Below are 16,659 nucleotides of genomic sequence, written 5' to 3'. Positions count from 1 at the left end.
AAAGGTCCTTTCTATAATTCCCTCTTTTACATGACATGTCACTTATTTACCTGAAAAGACTCTCCTCTAAAAGTCACGTGAAAATGAGCAGAGAAGTCAGATTTTGCATGAGATGAGTCACGTTTAGAGGCTGCAGGGAGAGTGTGATTTCAGATGCCCCTTTCTTTGGTACGATAGCACCTAGAAACATGTTATGTCATTAAAAATAAGAATCTCATCTTTCAGAACACATCAGACTTGTGGTTCTATGAGCTTTAGAATTGTAGAACACAGAACCACAGTGCTGATGCAATCTGAAAGATTGGGGCTTATTTACTAAGGGTCTCACGGCCGCATTTCCGTCGGGTTTTCTGACTTTTCGGGGATCGTGCTGCCGAGATAGGGATTTAAAGGGGATTGTGTTGCATGCGACTGATTCGGGCTGAGCGCGGGATTTAACATTTAAAATTGTGTCACATCCAATGCACTTACATGCACCAGGAAGAAGAAGGTGAAATCCGGCGGACCTGAGCGGGGAAGCGGCACATGCAGGATATCGGGCGCATGATCTTCTTGAATCGCGGCAGATGTGCATTTCGGTGGACATTCAGGATCGGGGATCGTGCATGGACGGGTAAGTAAATGTGCCCCATTATCCTTAATATGACACCAGCATGTTTCTAGGTACTATACAAGCAAAGATGGGGCATCTGACGTGAAGCTCGCCCTGCAGTCTCTACACTTCACTCACCTCACACAAAGAGGCTTATTTACTAAGGGTCAGCGGATGCACTTTAGTTGGATCTTCTGACATTTTCGGGGATTGCACGGCTGTCACAAGTATTTAGCAGGGGATTGTGATGCACGTGATCGGATTTTGGCGCAGCTGCGCTGCTTTCATGTGACAGTAATCGGGGCGCGGGCCATCAGACGATCCGACTAATTCGGAATGAGCACGGGATTTAACATACAAATTTTGTCAAAATCCAATGCACTTACATGCAACGGGAAGAAGAAGGTGACTCCGGGGACCTGAGCGGGGAAGCGACACATGCAGGATGTCGGGCGCACGATCATAGTGATTCCCCGCACAGCGCATTATACACGGACAATGCACTTTCTGCAAACTCCTCCGGACGGGTAAGTAAATGTGCCCCAAAATCTGACTCTTTTCTGCTCATTGTCACATGACTTTGGAGGAGATTTTTTTAAAGGTAAAATTGTGAGATTTCACATGAAAGAGGGAATTGTAGAAAGGACATTTCTCCCCCTACCTGAGGGGGCTGGGAGTTTAATGGGGTAAAACTAATGACATAATAACCCCTCTTAGCGCTGTGAAACATATTATGGTATGAATGTATATGATGCTGTATCTATGTATAAGCCTGAGGGCCACCTAGATCAGGAGGGATCTACCTCTTACCTGTGGTCCGGTCCTAGCTGGTGAGCTCAGGTTCCTTTCCAATCACCAGGATCCGGTCATTGTAAGAATCAGTTGTATGGGATGATGGGGTGATTGTCACTATGGTGCACACTGGTAGTCAAAAGTGATTCGGAGAGTACTTCACAACAAAACTGTTTATTGGTGTCTCGGTAACACAACGCGTTTCGGAATCAGCAGCGATTCCTTTTTCAAGTGAGGAGAGACTAGAAGCTCAGGTCTTAGGTGTCTTCCCAGAGCTTTTTGGTCTCTCCCTGTTCGCCTTTCCTAAGAATCATTTGTGTCATTGTAAGATCTATACAGTAATACATGGAGGACCGTCATCATGTATTAATATGGGCAGATATCATGTATCCTTCTCCCCGCAGTATTGGTCATTTTCTACATCTCTCTTGAGGTTTTTATCCCTACGTTCAGATATTATTTTCTACCTCCAGGGGGCAGTCACGCTATGAAATTTAAGGCATTTTCTGTGGATGTAACTTTTTTTTTGTGTCTACAAAGGCTATAAATCCTAACCCACTCTGAATATCCTTCAGGACTGGTGGGGGTCCCAGCAGTCAGACCTCTTTTAAAGGGATGGGCGTAGGCTTTAATATCCACAGTATAGGAAACATGTTGTTTGGTCTGATAGCTGGGACCCACTTACCTTGGAGTCCATTCATCATGAGAAAGTGAATGGAGCAGCAGTGGATATGCTCGGCTTGCCACTTCATGCAGAGGGACAGCTGGAGCATAGAGAACCTTAGAGAATGTATGGCACCCCCTTTCTTGTGATCGATGGGGGTCCCAGCAGTCAAATTTCCAAAGATCAAAAAATGACATCATAATAATCTTTATTTGTATAGCGCCATCAAATTCTATAGCGCTTTACAAATCATAGGGGACATATACAACTATAACATAATACTACGTTACTGAGTACAAACAGTCATATAGAACAATAGGAGTGATCACAAGAGCTTACAGTCTATGAGGATGAGGGGGGGCACAAGAGCTTACAGTCTATGAGGATGAGGGGGTGACACAAGAGCTTACAGTCTATGAGGATGAGGGGGGGCACAAGAGCTTACAGTCTGAGGATGAGGGGGTGACACAAGAGCTTACAGTCTATGAGGATGAGGGGGTGACACAAGAGCTTACAGTCTATGAGGATGAGGGGGTGACACAAGAGCTTACAGTCTATGAGGATGAGGGGGTGACACAAGAGCTTACAGTCTATGAGGATGAGGGGGTGACACAAGAGCTTACAGTCTATGAGGATGAGGGGGTGACACAAGAGCTTACAGTCTATGAGGATGAGGGGGTGACACAAGAGCTTACAGTCTATGAGGATGAGGGGGTGACACAAGAGCTTACAGTCTATGAGGATGAGGGGGTGACACAAGAGCTTACAGTCTATGAGGATGAGGGGGTGACACAAGAGCTTACAGTCTATGAGCATGAGGGGTGACACAAGAGCTTACAGTCTATGAGGATGAGGGGGGACACAAGAGCTTACAGTCTATGAGGATGAGGGGGTGACACAAGAGCTTACAGTCTATGAGGATGAGGGGGTGACACAAGAGCTTACAGTCTATGAGGATGAGGGGGTGACACAAGAGCTTACAGTCTATGAGGATGAGGGGTGACACAAGAGATTACAGTCTTTGAGGATGAGAGGGTGACACAAGAGCTTACAGTCTATAGTGTATACTAGTCTATACAGTCTACGGCTGTTGTCAGCTTGATATCCTGACTCATTCGGTGGCGAAAGGAGAGCTCCTTTAAATATTAGCCTTATCCAACTATCTAGTCCTGTATCAGTCTGAAGTCGGAATCTCGATTGAAACCATTATTTACTACATAGAAGAGGAAAGAGCAGCTGTGAAGTTTGTGAAACATTGGCTTTCTGTACACATTGCCAATTGTTTCGTGGAAAATCTGCATGAGAATCTGCATCAAATACGTAGTTTTTATGTAGGTTTTTCATGCTGATTTCATGCAGATTTGACTGCTTACTAATGCGTTTTTGTGCGCTTTTTTTAATGCAGAGTTTTAGTTTCTTTATCCGTTTTGTTTTCCTTGATCTGATGTCATTTCAAGCAAAAATCTGCATCCAGTCTCATGGTGAGGATTTGATGCAGGTTTTTAAATCTCCCATAGACCCCAATGTAAACAAAACGCGAGAAGGGGGAGACAGTGTAACAGCCTGAGAATTTGAAGCACAGAGGAGCTCTGGTAACATCAGACTCCTGAACATAATTATAAGAGCAGACAGCGTAAAAGATAAAAGTTAAAAAAGTTACCAGAAAAAATAATAACAATCAATTAAACCAACTACTCTAGTGGAAAAACCACAGTATCAACAAAATAAAAAAACAAAAACAAAAAATATATATATCCTAGTATATTGTGGGGTCCTAACTGGCCCCTCCTGACCTCCCACCCCTGTATCCTCCGCTCTCTCATCCCCAGCCCGTGGCCCCGCCTCTATACACTCTCCGCTCATCATGTCCGTTCTATCCCCGCCCCTCTTTGTTGCACTGACCAATCCGTGATGAGTAGAACGTCGCTGCTGCCGCTGCCGGGTGACAGTGATACAATGTATCGTCCTGGTGCCGCTGCTGGCGGGAGCTGCTCCCCGGGGACCCGGAGACACTGACTGCAGGTAACCGGGGGAGAGGGGGCGGGGCCCTGCTGCGGGGTATCACCGCTCCAACCTCATGTGACACAATGCAGCCTGCACCCTTCAAGGAATTGTCCATATTCCCCTGTCTATCATGCAGCTAGGCTCCAGCCATCCCTTCATGTGGTGCATGCACAATAAGCTGATGGCACTCCCCAAATATGACGCTGTGCCCAGGATTTATCCTCTCTAATCCAGTGCATTACACATCCCAGGGCTGTCAGCGCCTCATTGCCATGTGCAGCCTGGTAAGTGGTGAATAATGGGCGGCAGGGGGTGAAGAATGGCACATGTCACCAGGTAGTGTGGTGCAGGGGCACAGGTTTGTAGCGTACGCTGCGTACTATGTGGGTATAGTATGGGGAGGGGGCTGCTGTACTATGCGCTGCTCTTAGATTGGTGGCTCCTAAGGAGTCAGGAAGGGAATGGACCCAAATGTCAAACACAGGGGTTTAGGCAGTAGAGTGTAAGCTCTTGGGATCAGGGCCCTCACTTCTGTTGTTATTACTCTGTAATGTCGTATTATATTTGTATCTGATTTGTAAAGCGCTGCCGAATATGAAGACGCTATAAAAATCACGATTATTATTATTAGGACCCCGTATCACTTCCTCCTGTGTGTCCTATAACCATGGGGTCGTTATATGGTGCCCCTTATTAATGGCACAGGGGTATAGAACCCAAGTGCCCCTCTTGTGTGTAACAGATTTGTATCAGACGATGGTGATGGGACCTATTGGGTGCTACCAAGGGAGTACTGAAGGTACTAAACTATTATGAAATTAGCCTAATATATAAATTTATTTGGATTATTGATGTTCCTGCATCATAAACATTTCTGCAGCAGGCGGGATAATCACCAGGTCCCCTCTAATATTCAAGATTCAGTCCATTGAGGCCGGGTCTATGCCCCCCATGTTGTGTATCTGTCATTAGGTGCCCCCCGTCAGTGGAGGATTGTGCCACATCGCCAGTTTTTGTAGCATTCTCATTCCGCCACCATCGAGGGGTTAATCCATTGCAGCTGTGATACTGTATCCGGCCATAATGAAATCCCTGAATAGCTGCCGAGTTGGGTTACAGATATGTGTGTAGCGGATCAGGTTTCCTAGTGGTGTCCAATAGGCTACAACTTATTGTATTCCCTGGGACACATGTGGATCCCATTAACCAGTGTCCACCCCCAGACCAGCGCCCCAGTGCTGATACCACAGATATTAGGGGACAGCTGCTGGAAGAGGACAACTCGGAATATGCAGATCCTGACTCATCCACTGCCAGGATACTCTCCATATGTGCAGAATCATATTCACCTCAATTACACTTTCCGAAAATGTGTATTCCAGCAGCCACTAGATATAACTACAGGATGTAACTAAGGAGCAGGACAGAATAAGCAACAACTCAAAGTGATCTGGTACCATGCAATGATAGCAGCCTTTATACCCCAGAGCTGCACTCACTATTCTGCTGGTGCAGTCACTGTGTACATACATGACATTACTTATCCTGTACTGATCCTGAGTTACATCCTGTATTATACCCCAGAGCTGCACTCACTATTCTGCTGCTGGTGCAGTCACTGTGTACATACATGACATTACTTATCCTGTACTGATCCTGAGTTACATCCTGTATTATCCTCCAGAGCTGCACTCACTATTCTGCTGCTGGTGCAGTCACTGTGTACATACATGACATTACTTATCCTGTACTGATCCTGAGTTACATCCTGTATTATACCCCAGAGCTGCACTCACTATTCTGCTGCTGGTGCAGTCACTGTGTACATACATGACATTACTTATTCTGTACTGATCCTGAGTTACATCTTCTATTATACTCCAGAGCTGCACTCACTATTCTGCTGCTGGTGCAGTCACTGTGTACATACATGACATTACTTATCCTGTACTGATCCTGAGTTACATCCTGTATTATACTCCAGAGCTGCACTCACTATTCTGCTGGTGCAGGCACTGTGTACATACATGACATTACTTATCCTGTACTGATCCTGAGTTACATCCTGTATTATACCCCAGAGCTGCACTCACTATTCTGCTGCTGGTGCAGTCACTGTGTACAGGCATGACATTACTCCAGAGCTGCACTCACTGTTTAGCTGTTTCCCAGAATTTTGAAACATCAACAATAGACTGGTGGCCTCCCCCTAGTAGCCTGTGCAGTGGATGAGGAGTAGTATGTATGGAGCACATGTTGGAGTTACAGAAACAGCAGAGGGTATTTTTGGTGGTGCCCTGACCTTTGGGACCCCCAACATTCTTTACCTGATGGGAATTGACTTCCTACACAGCTGTGATAATCCTGAACCGTGCTTATGATCTATATACACTTATCATACAACGCTGTATACCGCCTGCCGCTTCCTTCATAGACACACTTAGCCCCTTAATGAATTACCTAATTTCTTGTGGGAGTTGTGGAGCCTCCTATAATTACAGGCTCTGCTGTATGTGGATTCCCAGAGGCTCCCGTCTGTGTCTATAGACCGTACAGCAGGGACCCTCGGGGGTGTGTCATACCATCGCTCCCATAGCAACACAGAGCGCCTCCGAAAACAATGTTCCATGAGGGAATCTTCCATTCCGTTACATGCCCACGGATAGCAGCACTGGTTATATTGTATCACTGCTGCCGTACCAGTTAGATTGTAAGCTCTTCAGGTCAGAGACCCCCTTTTCTGTCATATAGGGCTATGATGCTTGGTACTTGATTTGGCGATAATTTTCCCCCAGACACGTGTTTAGCGCAGTCTGTAGTCACTAATATCTGTACACGACCGCCGGAGCAGATTTATTGAATCATATTAGAGGGAGATGTGATAGAGTGCGCTGCCGCCATCCTGTAAAGGTTAAGACACATCAGGCGCGATGAGAGCGCAGCAGTGATGGGCCCAAATGCTGGAAATCATAGACTGAAGATGGAAAATGTCAGCGACCTTCAGGTGTAATGATGTGGACTATTATTCAGTATGATCGCTCCTGCCTTCTGAGCTCAGGTATAAAATATACCGCAGGCAGATGCCTTCACCTCTAATAGTCATGTGACCACTTATCTGATCTGTGGACCATGGTGGTGGCCCGTACCACATCTCAGTCTATGTATATATGTCATATAAGTCTTCCTGCCTCACTTTTTGGGTTGATTTTGACTGATTTCTATCAAATCTGCTTCTGGAATCTAAAATGCTGTATAGCTCTGTTACTTGGGCAATTTAAAATACTCTTATGTATAGGTAGGTATTTTTCTGTGTACTATGTAGTGGTATACACTCACCGGCCACTTTATTGGGTACACCATGCTAGTAACGGGTTGGACCCCCTTTTGCCTTCAGAACTGCCTCAATTCTTCGTGGCATAGATACAACAAGGTGCTGGAAGCTCCTCAGAGATTTTGGTCCATACTGACATGATGGCATCACACAGTTGCCGCAGATTTGTCGGCTGCACATCCATGATGCGAATCTCCCGTTCCACCACATCCCAAAGATGCTCTATTGGATTGAGATCTGGTGACTGTGGAGGCCATTTGTGTCCAGTGACCTCATTGTCATGTTCAAGAAACCAGTCTGAGATGATTCCAGCTTTATGACATGGCGCATTATCCTGCTGAAAGTAGCCATCAGATGTTACAGGGTACATTGTGCTCATAAAGGGATGGACATGGTCAGCAACAATACTCAGGTAGGCTGTGGCGTTGTACCAAGGGGCCCAAAGAGTGCCAAGAAAATATTCCCCACACCATGACACCACCAGCCTGAACCGTTGATACAAGGCAGGATGGATCCATGCTTTCATGTTGTTGACGCCAAATTCTGACCCTACCATCCAAATGTCGCAGCAGAAATCGAGACTCATCAGACCAGGCAATGTTTTTCCAATCTTCTACTGTCCAATTTCGATGAGCTTGTGCAAATTGTAGCCTCAGTTTCCTGTTCTTAGCTGAATGGAGTGGCACCCGGTGTGGTCTTCTGCTGCTGTAGCCCATCTGCCTCAAAGTTGGACGTACTGTGCGTTCAGAGATGCTCTTCTGCCTACCTTGGTTGTAACGGGTGGTGATTTGAGTCACTGTTGCCTTTCTATCAGCTCGAACCAGTCTGCCCATTCTCCTCTGACCTCTGGCATCAACAAGGCATTTCCGCCCACAGAACTGCCGCTCACTGGATGTTTTTTTCTTTTTCGGACCATTCTCTGTAAACCCTAGAGATGGTTGTGCGTGAAAATCCCAGTAGATCAGCAGTTTCTGAAATACTCAGACCAGCCCTTCTGGCACCAACAACCATGCCACGTTCAAAGGCCTCAAATCACCTTTCTTCCCCATACTGATGCTCGGTCTGAACTTCAGGAGATTGTCTTGACCATGTCTACATGCCTAAATGCACTGAGTTGCTGCCATGTGATTGGCTGATTAGAAATTAAGTGTTAACGAGCAGTTGGACAGGTGTACCTAATAAAGTTGTCGGTGAGTGTATGTATATGTAGTGGTCATCACTGTGTACCTGCTAGTATTATTTGCACAGTATACATGATGGCATGATAGGCATAGTGTATATAGCTGTATTATTTGTGCACAGTGCATATGTATCTGTATAGGAATCTGTCACCAGGGACCTCATTTTCACTAAAGACAGGTTGTAGAAGCCCATCACGCCTACATTGCACATCTGCGTTTCTGCTTTCTATAAGCATTTGCATTACAATATAATTGTGTGTTATGACTTACCTTTCACCCTGACAGAATCCTCTGTGTAGTCCCAGGGGTTGGGCTTTGGTTTGGATGCATTTGATAAAAACAATACATGACTTGTCTGTGCTGCTCACTCCTCAGCATCATCCCCCACCTTTATTCTCATGTGCAGCTCCTCCCACTGATGTCAACTCACCAGGCCGTGAGTTCTGGGAAATGTAGCACAGACAAGTCACATGTTGTTTTTTAAAATGCATCTAAACCAAAGCCCAACCCCTGGGACTACACAGAGGATTCTATCAGTGTGCAAGGTAAGTTATACCACTCAATTATATTGTAATGCAAATGTTTAGAGAAAGCAGAATTGCAATGCAGCTGCAATGGGCTTCTGTAACCTGTCTTTAGTGAAAACGAGGTCCCTGGTGACAGGTTCCCTTCAATGCAAAATTTCTGGAGATGTTACTTGTATACTGTATTTATGGTGGTTGTATTAGTACACACTATAAGTGGCGTATTGAAGTTATTTGTGCACAGTACATAGGAGTATTATTTATGTGCATAATATAAGTATTATTATTAAGTATGTGTATGTTGTGTGTGTGTGTATATATATATATAAGTAGATGATTTATGTGTATAGTGTGTATGACCGTATTATCTGTGCTTGGTACATATATGTGGTATCATATGTAAACGGTACATATAGTGGGATTAGTGTACAATTATATGTGTTATTTGTGCACACTATATAAGGTGGTGTTTTTGTGCACGGTATTTTTATACGAATAATATTTTTATGTGAATACTTTTGTGGTTAATAGGATGTACAGTCCTAATCTGATTATGTTCCTCGTCTGTGCATGACCGGCAGCTTCAGGAGTCACGGGGTTAATGGCAGTCTTCCTATTTCAGTAACAATGGGCTTATTTTGGGAATACTCTGCCCTTGTGTCTTATTTGGTTACATTCGTTGCCTTGAGATTGTTTTCTTCTCCGTTTGCTTTTTGATACTTTTGAGTTTCTCTGAAGGACAGGTTTCTATTATTTCTCTACTATAATATCGCTATAATAATACGGTAATTGTAATTATCTTATTGTCTCATTCTGTTGTTTTTCTAAAAAGCCTAAATTTATAGGGAACCTGTCACCAGTGTTGACTATACAAACCCCAGCCGGTGTTAGGTATTGTCCCTGCAGTCATGTGTAACCTTATCTATGTGTATGTTATTAGTAGCAGCAGTTCTGTGACATAGGGATTTATATAAGTGCACTGGAGGTGTGTCCTCACACTGCTGTACTCTTGGCTCTCTGTTATGAATAGCTGTACAGCCCCTCTCGTCTGCTATGCGCAATTAATTTAACCAGAAGCCTGCTTCAGCTTTTACTCAGAGCAGAGAAGAGGGGCGGTGGACTAGCTCAATGTAGAGCACAGCACTCTGAGCACAAGCCACCATTGCAGTTAAATAGCACAGCAGCAAGAGGACACACCCCCTTTGCATTTGTAGAGCACAGCAGTGTTAGGACTCACCCCCATTGCAGTGATGAAGCACAGCAGCATGAGGACACCCCCCCCTTGCATTTGTAGAGCACAGCAGTGTGAGGATATGCCCCCATTGCAGTTGGAGAGCTCAGCAACATGAGGACACATCCTCCTTTGCATTTGTAGAACACAGTAGTGCAAGGGCACAATCCCATTGCAGTTATAGAGCACAGCAGTGTGATGACACGTCCCCATTGCAGTTGTAGAGCACAGCAGTGTGAGGACACGCCCCTATTGCAGTTGTAGACCACAGCAGTTTGAGGATATGCCCCCATTGCAGTTGTAGAGCACAGCAGTGTGAGGACACATCCTCCTTTGTATTTGTAGAACACAGTAGTGCGAGGGCACAATCCCATTGCAGTTGTAGAGCACAGCAGTGTGATGACTCACCCGCATTGCAGTTGTAGAGCACAGCAGTGTGAGGACTAACCCGCATTGCAGTTGTAGAGCACAGCAGTGTGAGGACTTATCCTCCTTTGCATTTATAGAGCACAGCAGTGTGAGGACACGCCCCTATTGCAGTTGTAGAGCACAGCAGTGTCAGGACATGCCCCCATTGCAGTTGTAGAGCACAGCAGTGTGAGGACACGCCCCATTGCAGTTGTACACCACAGCAGTTTGAGGATATGCCCCCATTGCAGTTGTAGAGCACAGCAGTGTGAGGACACATCCTCCTTTGTATTTGTAGAACACAGTAGTGCGAGGGCACAATCCCATTGCAGTTGTAGAGCACAGCAGTGTGATGACTCGCCCGCATTGCAGTTGTAGAGCACAGCAGTGTGAGGACTCACCCGCATTGCAGTTGTAGAGCACAGCAGTGTGAGGACTTATCCTCCTTTGCATTTATAGAGCACAGCAGTGTGAGGACACAAACTCATTGCAGTTGTGTCTGGGGAAAAATTTTGCCCCTACAGGAATCTTTAAGAATTCCTAGATTTCCAAACTATTTATTGTTTCTTCTATTGTATTTTAGGTCTCCTGGATATGACTGTTGTCTCTGTGCCTTCTTCATTGTTGTGGATGAGTTTTAGAGATTAGAAATGGACACTACACCCCCCTGGATATATTAACCCCTCCAGCCCCTGGTGACTGGGCTATTGTCTCGCCATGACGGGCTCTAGCTCCACCTTTCACCGCGCTCACAGTAAGCATTGCCACCACCAGAATGTGGGGACAAAGACTAGTAAGCCCGCCCGCTCTCGGAGCCTGCATGACCGCCCATTGGCAACGTCTCTTACACCAGCGCCGGCCAGCGCCTCCGGGAATAGCTCAGGCGGCTACTCGGAAGAAGAGGACAAAGAGGTGGGGGCGCTCTTCTACGTCAACAAGAGCGGGTTCCCCATCGACAGCCAGACGTGGGAGCGGATGTGGGCACACGTAGCCAAAGTCCACCCGGAGGGGAAGGATATGGTGGACAGAATACGCAACGCAACTCTTCTCCCCAAGGTGAGGCGCACTCTATGTCAAGGTCGTGTCAAGGTTATGGGGAGATTAGAGCAGGCTAGGCTATTCACTTACTATTCATGCTGGTGCCCTATAGCAGATCTGCCCACAATGTTGCGATGCAGCAGTCGCTTTGATTAATTCTTCTCATTTCATCACATTAACGTCTCGTTAATAGAGATACATGAAAGTGTCGCAGACGACGGAGCTGATCTAATTACATGTTCCCTCCTAATGCCATAAACTGATGACTGAAGGGTATCACAATCTTATGGATTATTCACACACAACAAAATTTCTGCGACTGTTAAATGAAGCTAAATCAGACTCAAAAAGCTCCATATTATCAAATTTTTTGGGGGGGTTTCCATAATTTCTAATAATCTCGTAATAGGGCAAGTCCAACTGCTATGAACCCAATCATGAGAACATGGGCCCAATTAGTCTTTGGGTCCCAGCAGTCATACGCATTGTGGTATCAGGTGACATAGAGGTCTATGGAGAGGGGAGGGGGAGGAGTGAGTCACAGCAGCTAGGTCTCTGCTCAGCAGCTCTGAGAGGACTGCAAAATTACAGCCAGAGAATGCAGAGGGAAAGCTTAGTCTTAGTAATGTACTACAGCTTAGTCTACTTACTGAGTGGCAGCTATTTCTGTGGGGTGTCAGATATAGAGCAGTGATGTCAAATCAACAGAACAAAAGTGAGAAAACTCTATTGGCATCTTGTAATTAAAGCCTCTGTGTAACATGTTGGCGCCATAGTTAGCAACTTTTAGCTTCATTCTTTGCTTCAATTCCTTTATAAGTAGGGGAAAAAAAATCCGTTTGACTTAACTATTTCGCTTAATTTTGGGCTTTCAAGTATAAAACATCAACAGAATCCAGGGGTTTGGTTATGGAATTGATTGGAGCTGACGCTGTCACTTCCCGCTGGGAGAGGGGAGAGAGAGCAGCTTGTTTTTTGCAGCTTCATCATTGTAAAACTTTGGTGTATTACAAAGTGAACCTAGGATTCATGTGAGTGAGGAAAACAACCCCAGTTTTGCTGACACGTTATAACCCAATACACACAGGACTCCGGAGCTAAGTCTACTGATACCTCCATCTGTCTGTCTCTGGTTACATGATTGACTCCTTGCTCTGTTATCCCCCTCCTGTTTGGGTTCCTGAGCCTCTTGTAGCCAAAATATGACACAGCGGGATCATACAAGGCACCGCCGCTCGTCTATGAATCACTGATAATAGACGCAGCTCGCATTGTGTTCATTCACTCCTGGAGAGTTTTGCCTTTGAAAGTGATGAGTAATAGGAACGCGTCTTCCTGTCTGCTGGGAAACTCCGTGTGTATTGTACAAATTACTCCGGATTGTCCCCATCACTAGGATGATGGATCATGTTGGCTCCGGCACTGTGATAATGTGTCCCTGTTATCTACCCCCAGATGGCTCATTCACCCCATGGAAGATGACTGACACCTCCCAGGAATGGAAGGAGGGACAAATCGCATTGTACCCACATTCATTGTGCCGCTTTGTGTACCCCACATAGTAACGGTGACATTAAATTGTTCTGCACACATTAATGGTGCCCTCTTGGTATACTACAAATCGAGAGGGGCCCATCGTGTACCCCACACTGTAATAGTGCCCTATACTGTCCCCTATATAGTTATAGCGCCCCACATTATCCTCTACATAGTGATAGCGCCCCACATTATCCCCTACATAGTGATAGTGCCCCACATTGTCCTATACATAGTGATAGCGCCCCACATTATCCCCTACATAGTGATAGCCCCACATTGTCCTATACATAGTGATAGCCCCCCACATTGTCCCCTACATAGTGATAGCGCCCCACATTATCCCCTACATAGTGATAGTGCCCCACATTGTCCCCTACATAGTGATAGACCCCACATTGTCCTATACATAGTGATAGCCCCCACATTGTCCTATACATAGTGATAGCGCCCACATTGTCTCCTACATAGTGATAGCCCCCACATTGTCCCCTACATAGTGATAGCGCCCAACATTGTCTCCTACATAGTGATAGTGCCCCACATTGTCCCCAACATAGTGATAGCCCCCACATTGTCTCCTACATAGTGATAGTGCCCCACATTGTCCCCTACATAGTGATAGCCCCCCACATTGTCCCCTACATAGTGATAGCCCCCACATTGTCCCCTACATAGTGATAGCCCCACATTGTCCCCAACATAGTGATAGCGCCCCACATTGTCTCCCACACAGTAATAGCCCCCACATTGTCCCCAACCTAGTGATAGCGCCCTACATTGTCTCCTACATAGTGATAGTGCCCCACATTGTCCCCTACATAGTGATAGCCCCCCACATTGTCCCCTACATAGTGATAGCCCCCACATTGTCCCCTACATAGTGATAGTGCCCCACATTGTCCCCAACATAGTGATAGCCCCCACATTGTACCCTACATAGTGATAGCCCCCACATTGTCCCCTACATAGTGATAGTGCCCCACATTGTCCCCAACATAGTGATAGCGCCCCACATTGTCCCCTACATAGTGATAGCCCCCACATTGTCCCCTACATAGTGATAGCCCCCACATTGTCTCCTACATAGTGATAGCTCCCACATTGTAGCCCATACACCCTTCTGTAGTTTTTGGGCTATGGGTGGTCCATGGTCAGCATGTTGCATTTAGGAGTGTTTCTGGATAAGACTTTTGGACCCGTTCAAAGGACCATTTTACCCATTGGATTGAATGGATGAGTTAAAATCCCGGATCTGGACTTTAGGAAAGACGATTGTTCTTTCATATGGAAAACAAGCATTTAAAAAATCTGACAAGTCGGAGGGGGGTGAGATGACCCCTTTAAGCACACACCCTGCCACCTGCTTCTGTATATGGGGGGCAGGTGCAGATTTTATGGTCAGAACCATCACTCTATATATTATTTATACCAGGGCCGGGAGTCATTACGCACCAGACTGTAATGTTGGGGGTGATATGAGGATGATGAGTCTCCGCAGCAGCTGCCGACCTCGGCCCAGAAGCAGAAAATCACATTGGACACAAGTCCCGGGTGCGGAGCTGCTCCTGGAGGGGCTATCTGTGGTGTCCACTGCCCTCGCGCCATGTCACCATAGTTCATAGTCCCTGTGCTAAAAATATTAACTTTACAAAATATTTAAAATACTGCAATTTTTGTAAAAATCTCTAGTTCTGGGAAATGGAGGCCGTATAGACATGTATGGGGTGGAGAAGTGATGTCAGTGGGTGCAGGAAGACGGGTGAGAGGTCAGGACAGGCAGCATTGTGCTGGGAGGTGACTTCATATCCTGCACCCTCTGTGCCATGGGATGTATCCGGAGGCCTTCCATGTACAGTGGAGGGAAGGCAGGATTTTGGTGCCGTATTTGTGTTCACTTGTGTGAGTAAAGCCTCGACTTAGGGGACATTGTCGCACATCCATCAACTCTTTGTATACTACAATAGTCTTTTCCTTCTAAAATCAACTTTTAAAATGATGCTAATGTGCCTGAAGGGCGTTACTAGAGCTCCTCCATGCTGTACCTTCACAGTCCTCCTTCCCTTGTGTGAGATTACATCAGGCTGAGGGAACAGATGTGGAGGGGGAGACATTGCAACATCCTGTGAAGCTGCAGTGTGGAGGGGCACTGGTAACACCCCCCAGAGCCCTTCTGACTCATTAGCATAATTTTACAAGTTGTTTTTAGAAGGATGGGGGACATAGATGGCAAATATTAGAAAATTACCACAGTCACGGTGCCTGGATCTATGAGCAAGGGTCCCTGGCTTATCAGGCTTGATTGTAAGGGTAGATTTCCTTTAAAACTCACTTGTTTAACTATAAAAAAAAGAAAAAAATAATCACCTCCAAAGTCATATGCAGATGAGCTGAGAAGAGACAATTTTTTCTTATTTGAGATGAGTCAATCTTAATCATTGGAGGGGGAGCGCCACTTCTCACTGCCTTATCTTGAGCGCTTTATTACCTAGAACCATGTTACTGGTGACATTGTAAAGATAAGAATTTCATCTTTTGAAAAACACATCAGGATTCTGCTAGATTCTGAGGAAATACAGTATGTAGGTTTCTTCACAACTATGTCAATCATGATGGCTTTTGAAATATGAGATTCCATTCTTTACAGTGACACCAGAACCATGGTTCTAGCTGCTTTAGAGCCCAAGATAAGGTCCTTAGTGTGACTCTTTTGAATTCATATGCATATAAATTAGAAGACATGTCTTACAGGTAAACGAGTGAGATTTAACTTAGAGGAGGGAATTCTAGCGTGGACTTTTCATCCACTACATGTGGGTTGACCTTTAAGGGGGGATCTAGCTACAAGCAGTGCACCATGGGAAAGTTATGCAAATTATCCCTCCTCCAAAAAGAAGAGACCTGTTCCTAGGTCCATCAGTAAGTAGCCACAGGTAGGTTCCCTAGAAAGTTCATAACAATATAAGATACATTGTCCGCATAATAGTGCAGTCACGGCTCACAGCGATCGATAGTGGCTCTGTGATGTCACTAGAGGGGTGTGGCCTGGCACCGTTTAGTTGCCTTGTACCTCTTTTTGTAGTAAATTAGATGTCGGTCCTCCAGGCCCTGCACGGGCACAGGAAGGGAATAGCGTGGGAGATGTTGTTACTTCTCTGAATATTATGAGCTGACACCAGGATTCAGGTGATAATGAATTCCTTCTCACCTATGAAGTGCGGATCACACAGACGCAGCTTCTACGTTCAGGATTAAACTAAAAAAATAACCTTACAGAAGTAGATTTTTTTCCATTCTATTTTTTTCTTGCTATGCCGATTTTACCCCATTTCAAGCAGGAGGGTCCTGTAAAGCTAGA

The 16,659-nt window shown here is 45.6% G+C and overlaps 1 protein-coding gene across 3 annotated transcripts in view; it reads left to right on the top strand.

Annotated features, from left to right (window-relative positions):
- Positions 1-16,659, top strand: part of VASH2 (vasohibin 2) — a 59,908-nt gene that overhangs the window by 11,060 nt on the left and 32,189 nt on the right. The window contains exons 1-2 of one of the 3 annotated variants that reach the window (XM_072140152.1): positions 3,948-4,070; positions 11,311-11,783. In XM_072140152.1, the coding sequence (XP_071996253.1) occupies positions 11,445-11,783 (339 nt within the window). In that variant the 5' untranslated portion in view covers positions 3,948-4,070; positions 11,311-11,444. Of the gene's footprint in view, positions 1-3,947; positions 4,071-4,100; positions 4,337-11,310; positions 11,784-16,659 lie in introns of those variants that run through there. The other 2 variants (XM_072140153.1, XM_072140151.1) reach the window with 2 other exon arrangements.

This window comes from Engystomops pustulosus, chromosome 3 (assembly GCF_040894005.1).
Source record: "Engystomops pustulosus chromosome 3, aEngPut4.maternal, whole genome shotgun sequence".
In the NCBI taxonomy this organism is placed as follows: Eukaryota; Metazoa; Chordata; class Amphibia; order Anura; family Leptodactylidae; genus Engystomops; species Engystomops pustulosus.
This window is presented reverse-complemented; position numbering and strand designations above follow the sequence as displayed.